At 70.7% G+C, this 6,561-nt stretch overlaps 1 protein-coding gene across 1 annotated transcript in view; it reads right to left on the bottom strand.

Annotated features, from left to right (window-relative positions):
* Positions 1-1,279: 1,279 nt before the first annotated feature.
* Positions 1,280-6,561, bottom strand: part of ABCB8 (ATP-binding cassette, sub-family B (MDR/TAP), member 8) — an 11,509-nt gene continuing 6,227 nt past the window's right edge. The window contains exons 6-12 of the mRNA XM_012733859.1: positions 5,697-5,730; positions 5,432-5,568; positions 5,195-5,289; positions 4,934-5,067; positions 4,308-4,455; positions 3,183-3,433; positions 1,280-3,014 (exon numbers count right to left, since the gene is read on the bottom strand). Of these exons, the coding sequence (XP_012589313.1) occupies positions 2,889-3,014; positions 3,183-3,433; positions 4,308-4,455; positions 4,934-5,067; positions 5,195-5,289; positions 5,432-5,568; positions 5,697-5,730 (925 nt within the window). The 3' untranslated portion in view covers positions 1,280-2,888. The remainder of the gene's footprint in view (positions 3,015-3,182; positions 3,434-4,307; positions 4,456-4,933; positions 5,068-5,194; positions 5,290-5,431; positions 5,569-5,696; positions 5,731-6,561) is intronic.

Here is a 6,561-nt window from a genome sequence, read left to right as displayed (position 1 = left end):
CGTCGCGGAAGCCGCGGAAGAGGCCGCCCGGGCCCAGCGCGGCGAGGTCGTACAGGCCCCGGAAGCAGGCCCGGAAGCCGGGCGCGTCCAGGAGCAGCAGCAGCGGGTCCAGCACCTCCGGGGAGGCCCAGTCGTCCTCGGCGTCCAGGTAGATGACGGGCTCCTCGGGGCCCGGCGCGCTGGAGCTTCGGGGTGCGCTGGGGAGCCCCCGGGCCGCTGCGGCTCCTCGGGGCCCGGCGCCGGCTGGGGCTCTGCAGCAGAGCAGGTAGGGCGGCGACTGGAAGCAGCTCTGCTGTGCGGGAGGCTGCGCCTGGGCTGCCGCAGAGGGTTGGGTTTCAGCAGCGAGGGGGCCAGGGGGGCCGGCGAGCAGTCGGGGGGGGGGGCGGGGGGAGGTCCCTGGGGCCCCAGGCTGAGCCATTAGTGCCGGGGGTGTGGAGAGCAGAGGCGCCCGCGGAAAACCACAGCTGTCCTGGGTAGGGCTTGAAGGGGACCAGGGAGGTTGAGGCTGGGGGCGCCTTGTTCCCAGCCTGCAAGTCCAGCCTGAGGTCAGCACTGACCGTTGCCCCAGCCCCTCCCTGCCTCCCCGCTCCGCTCCGGGCCATCTGCTGTTTCACAAAGAGCAGTGCTGGCTCTTGACCAAGCGGAAAGCGGTGGCAGGTTTGGCTTCGGCAGGTTCCTCTTTCGGAGCCCCAGCGTGCCGCGACGCTGGACGGCCGCGGCCCCTCGGTCTCGAGGGACCCCCTTCCCCACCTCCTCGCGCCCAGGCCCCCCGCCTCTGCTGCAGGGATGGGGCTCCCCGCCGCCCTGCCTGGTGTAGCGTGGGGCCTGGTCTTGTCTCGAGCGGCCGGTCTCTGGCCCCCGCGCCCCATGGGTGGCTCACGCCCCACTCGAGGCCATGGGGGTTTCCAGCCTCTCCCTACACACAATGGGGCTCTCAGTGGCGCCCCGCAGATGTGATAAGCTCCCTGAAATAGAAAGGCGCCCGGGAATGTGAGGACGCGGCCCCGCGACGACTGGGACTGGCCGTGCCCTTTCTGCGCAGCGGCCGAGGATGCTGCTGACCCAGCAAGGCCAGCGGGCGGGGCGGGGAGCAGACACCTCCGAACAGCGCCGGCTGCGGGGTCAGCGCCAGGCCTGAGGGGCAGGGGGTGGGCCAGCAGCGGGGGGGCTGGGCAGCCGGCCGCGGGCCCGCCCCCCAGCCAGGCAAGCTCTGCTCCTGGCGTCCTGGGCCTGGGCGGGGGCGCGCACCGCGGAGAGAAAGCAGCCGTGGCCGCCTTGCTGACAGAAACCACTTCTATTCCATCTCCTGCTACAAAGCGCGCGAGGGCGCTGGCCGCAGGCGCCCGGAGGCAGAGGCAAGGTGGGCCGGCTCCCGTCCCCTCCCGTCTGTTCTGAGACGGGGCCGGCGGTCCTTGGCACCGCGGCAGAGGACAGAAGGCGGCCAGTGGCCAAAGGGCTACTGCCGCCCCGACCACCTTGAGCTGCGGCCCAGCAGTTTTCAGTTGACCACAGGTTTTCCCGTTAGTCTTCAGAGAAGCTCCGCGATGGAGTGCGGCCAGGCTGCCGGCCGGCGCCGAGCGTGAGGGAAGGTCCGGGGAGTGCGCGGCCTGGACGCCGCTGCCCCAGTGAGGTAAGAGCTGGCATGTGGTGTCAAGGTGTCCAGCGGCCGGGCCGGAGGCCAGATGCTGCCTGGCTGGGCTGCTGCTCCCCGGCCACCACACGCCCAGGGCGGCTCAGGCGGCTGCTTGGACGCCGAGGCTGCCCCTGTGGGGAGGTGTTGAGTGGCAGAGCAGTGGAGCCAGCCAGGCCTCTGCTTCCTGGACGGCTGCCCAGTCAGGAAGTCGGGTCTTCAACCTGGGTAAAGACGGGTGCTGTCTCCAAAGCAGCAATGGAAGAGCCTTGGGGACCCTCAGCCTGGCTCCTTAGCCACATGGGTCCACTGCCACCTCCCCCAGGCTGGCTTCCAGGCCCAGCTGAGGCAGCTCCTCGGCACTGCCCTGGGGCCACAGGCAGGTTCCAGAAGCCTGCAGGCCGCCCCTCCCCCAGGGCGAGCAGGGCTGCTGGAATTCTCAGCCTGGAGGCAGCTGCAGGCCACAGCAGGGGCAGAGCCCAGCCCCCAGAGAGCCTGGTGGCCTCAAAGGCCAGTTTGACCCAAGGGCCCTTCAGCTGAACCCTTCTGGAACCTCCAGAAGCCCATGCCTCATTCAAAGACGGGAGCCCCAGGCCGACCACCTCAACTCCGGCTGGGGCTGCCGTCCCACTCTGGGGCTGACCTGGCTGGTGTGTCAGCCCGAGGCTGCCATCAGGCCCTTTGGTCTGGTGACTGTGGCCCACAGCCCCAGGGCTCGCGTCCTGCCTTCAGGGCTGTGTGCTCCCCAGGGGCTGGCCCGTGCATGGGGGGGGGCAGCATCTAGGGAATGGCCTCCAGGTACCTGCCTGGCAACTGACCAGACCGGCCACTTGGGTGAGGGGGGCCAGTCATCTGGAGTAAGGGCTGCTGGTGGGGACCGCGGCTCCTCCTCACGGGGCGGGGCGGGGCGGGGGCGGGTGCTGAGGTCTAAGAGCCTTATCTGAATCCTCACCCAGCCCAGGTCTGCCCCGGGCCCCTGGCGCCATGCCGCCTGAGGCGGGTCGGCAGAGGGGAGGGGGAGGGGCTGGGCAACCGGACAGGACAGAGCAGAGGGCCGGAGGCCAGGGTCCGCCATGCGACCTGGCCAGTGCTCTGGCAGCAGGCTGCGGCCGGCGCCGGTGCCGGGAGGGCGGGACGCCACCAGCCGGCTCACTGTGGTCAGGGAGCAGCGCCGCGGCCTTCGGTCGCTGGGTCTCCGGCAGCGCCTCCCGCGGTCCTGGCCCCAAGGCTTGGCGGTGACCGGCCCTCGGCGGGCGTCTCAGGACTTGGGGTGGCGGCTGCGCGGGCCGCCGGGCCTGCCGGGGGCGGGGGCGTCCAGGGCCTGCCTCTGGATGAGGTCCGCGTAGAGCCCGCCCTTCCTCAGGAGCTCTTCGTGGGTGCCCATCTGGAGCGCGCAGAGGGTAGAGGGTCACCCAACCCGTGGCCTCGGCACCCCGAGCCTCGAACCAGAGCGGGGCCGGGACGCGCCGCGCCGGAGCCTGCCGTCCCGGCCTCCCTCAGCCCGAGGCCCGCACAGCGTTGGCGGCGGTGGGGCGGGGCCCCGGGGGCTGACCTCGCAGATGCGGCCGTCGGCCATGACCACGATGTGGTGGGCCCCCCGGACGGTGCTGAGGCGGTGAGCGATGACCAGCACGGTGCGGCCGGCACTGGCGCGGTCCAGGGCCTCCTGCACCACCCGCTCAGACTCCGAGTCCAGCGCACTGGTGGCCTCGTCCAGGATCAGCACCACGGGCTGCTTGATGAGGGCGCGGGCGATGGCCAAGCGCTGCTTCTGGCCACCAGACAGGGTTGTGCCCCGCTCTCCTGCGCAGGGGGACACGGGCAGGGTGTGAGCGCCCCCACGGGCGAGGCCCCTCAGACGGCTCTGAGGGCGGAAGGGGCGTCTCTCGCAACTTGCAGGCCCCGTGCGATGCGCAGGCAGGTGACCCCGGTCCCAGGGCCCCCAGGGGCGGCTCACCATGCCGGGAGCCCTGAGGGGAGCGGGGGGTGCGCCCTGCCAGCGCCCCATCTCCCCCTGGCCTGCTGGGTCTCAGCTGCTGTGGGGACATCCAGAACCAGGGGGAGGGGCACAGTGACAGCCTGGGGGTGTTGAAGCTCACGCCCCAGCATTCTTTAAGGTCCATGCGGGGCTGAAATGCAGGGGTGGCAGTGGGGAACCCAAAGGAGCCTGGAGGGGCAGCAGCCCAGAGCAGCGGGCGGCCCGAGGCCGAGCAAAGGCCGGCCCCCAGCGGGCGGGCCCAGAGCTGCTTCCGTGACCGGCGGCAGAGGACGCCTTTCGGCAGCTCAGAGCGCAGAGGCCGCAGTGGCCAGACCAGCCGCCAGCGGGAGCCGAGCCCAGCTCCGCCTGTCGAGGGTGCGGGCAGCTGCAGGTGCCGGAGAGGACCCCGGAGCCACGCAGAGCTGAGGCCGGAGCGTCATCTGGCATGCACCGGCCTGCTCCAGTGTCCCGGCACCGTCCGCGCCCTCCCCGGGGAAGTCAGAAGAGGCCGCTCTGCCAGGCGGCTGGACGCCAGAGGAGCGGGTGAAGCAAAGGCGCAGAGGACAGAAGTGGCGGAGAGCGCGGTCGCGGCGGGGACGCTGCTCCTGGCCCGACTCGGCTGCTCGGGCCTGTCCTGCCTCCCCTCGGCCCTCCCGAGGCCCCTGCGCACCACCCCTCACGCGGTCAGGCCAGACGCACCCACCACGGTGTTGTAGCCCTCAGGGAAGCTGCAGATGAACTGGTGGGCGTTGGCTTCTCGGGCAGCCGCATACACCTCTTCGTCGGAGGCATCCGGCTTCCCAAAACGGATGTTCTCCATGATGGTCGTTGCGAACAGGACAGGCTCCTGGGGCAGGGTGTCCACAGCAAACGTCTGACTGTGCCCCGAAGCCCTGAGGGCCCGGCAGGTCGGGCGGTTCCAAGCCACGGGTCAAAGGAGAACGGAGGGGCCCAGCAAGGCAGGGAGACGCAGCGTCCAGAACGGTGTCCCTCAGGAGTGGGGTCCCGGACGGGGGTGGCCGGCGAGCTAGGGAGGGGCCTGCGCTTGGCCCTTCTCGGGCTCTGTCAGGGTGCCCTGGCTCCCCACGCATGGGACGACAGGCCTCCTACAGAGAACGTGGCGAGGCCCAGGGCTCAGGGCCAAGCGGTGGGGTGCCGTGGGCCCCCAGCAGTCCCCAGCAGTGCCACTGTGGGAACTCTGGGCCGCTGGACACTGCAGACTGCCAGGGCCCTGGCAGGCAGCTCCAAGCGCCGAAGGCCGGAGAGGGAAGCGGAGCTCGGGGAAGCGGGGTGGGCTGGGGCCGGCGCCCAGGGGCCCCCCACACCTGACTGATGAAGCCGATGACCTGGCCCCGGAGCCAGGAGGGGTCGAGGGTGCGCAGGTCCTGCCCGTCCAGCCGCACAGCGCCGGCTGTGGGGTCGTAGAAGCGCTCCAGCAGGGATGCCACGGTGGTCTTGCCTGGAGTGGGGGTCAGGGCAGTGAGGAGGGGCCTGCTTTCTGGAGCTTGTGCCAGGAAAGGGAGCCTCGGTGGGGTAGAGGCCCCTTCTCCAGCCCCCCGCGGCCAGCAGCCAGGCGTTCCTCTTACCTCCCCCGGACTGGCCCACCAGGGCGACCATCTTGCCAGGGGGCAGCGTAAGGGTGAAGTCTCTGAGCACCGGGAAGCCAGGGCGGCAGGGGTAGCTGGGGGCCGAGAGACCACCGTCAGACCAGGGCGCACCCCCTTGTGTCTGGTCCCCTGTGAAGCCTCGCTGCACCTCTGGGGGGCTTATTCAGGGGGAGGCCGGAGCCCACTGGTCCCAGGCCCGCCCCACGTGGAACTGACCTGAAGGAAACGTTCTGGAAAGCGACAGAGCCACGCAGGTGCTCCTTGGGCACGCGGCAGCCCCCGGACAGCGGGATGCCCGGACACAGCGTCATGTACTCGAAGACTCGGGCGCCGGCGCTCAGGCCCCGCACCACCTGGAGGGGTCAGCCTGCAGTCGGTGGGGGGCGGGGGGGCATCTGGGGTGCGGGGTTGGGGAAGGGCTGAGGTGCGTCAGGCCCGGGTCCAGTGTCCGACCCTCAGGACACCCCAACCTTCCACTCACCTGGCCAAACAGGACGGAGAGGTTGGCCATAGACCTGTGGGGTGGGGTGGGGGGGACGTGAGAGCCTCAGCGGCGGGGCCGGCCCACGGCAGGCTGTGGTGGGCAAGGTCACAGCCACTGAAGCCGACGCCCAGAGCGCAGGAGGGCAGACGGCCGTCGGGGTCTCAGGACAGCGGCTCGGGGAGGACGCGTGGGAAAGCAGGACAGGGTTTGGGAGCCGGATGTCCCGCTGCTGCCCACCGAGGCCAGCGGAGGCCTGGGGAAGTCAGGAGCCGAGGTCAAATGACCGCGAATGTGAGGTCCCTGCAGGCAAAGGGGGCCCTAGGCGAGGGCCCGGGCCACGCCAGTCCCTGCAGACGCGGTGGCTCCCTGCAGCTCGGGGGCGGGGTTGCTGCTGTTCAGCGTGCCCGCAGCCCCAGCGGCTGGATGGCACGTCGGGGTCCGGGCAGGTCCCCCGAAGGAACACTGCCTCCCTGGCCATCTCATGGCTCCCAGCTACACACCCAGGGCGGGGGAGACCAGGGCGGGGCCAGACCACACTCAGGCTCGGGGTGTCTTGGGGATGCTGTTTTCTTGCTGGGGGAGCTGTCCTCACGCTTCAGTTGCTCATTCCAGCATGTTTACTCCTTATTCATCAGGACGGACACCTATGCCGGCTGCACCCACAAACCCGGCGAGTGTGGGGAGAGGCGAGAGACGGGCGGGCGGGAGGAACTGCTAGCGTTCATTTGGAAGAGAAGGGGGTGGGGGCCTGGCTCATCCACAAGAGCTTGGGGTGCTCCCACTGTGCTACTGGGGTCCCGCAGAGCCCAGCGGGCAGGCAGATCCCAGAGCAACCAGAAGCACCGAGCCACTGGCCTGAGTA

The sequence above is a fragment of the Condylura cristata genome, unplaced genomic scaffold (assembly GCF_000260355.1).
Source record: "Condylura cristata isolate star-nosed mole 26May11 unplaced genomic scaffold, ConCri1.0 scaffold00042, whole genome shotgun sequence".
NCBI lineage: Eukaryota > Metazoa > Chordata > Mammalia > Eulipotyphla > Talpidae > Condylura > Condylura cristata.
This window is presented reverse-complemented; position numbering and strand designations above follow the sequence as displayed.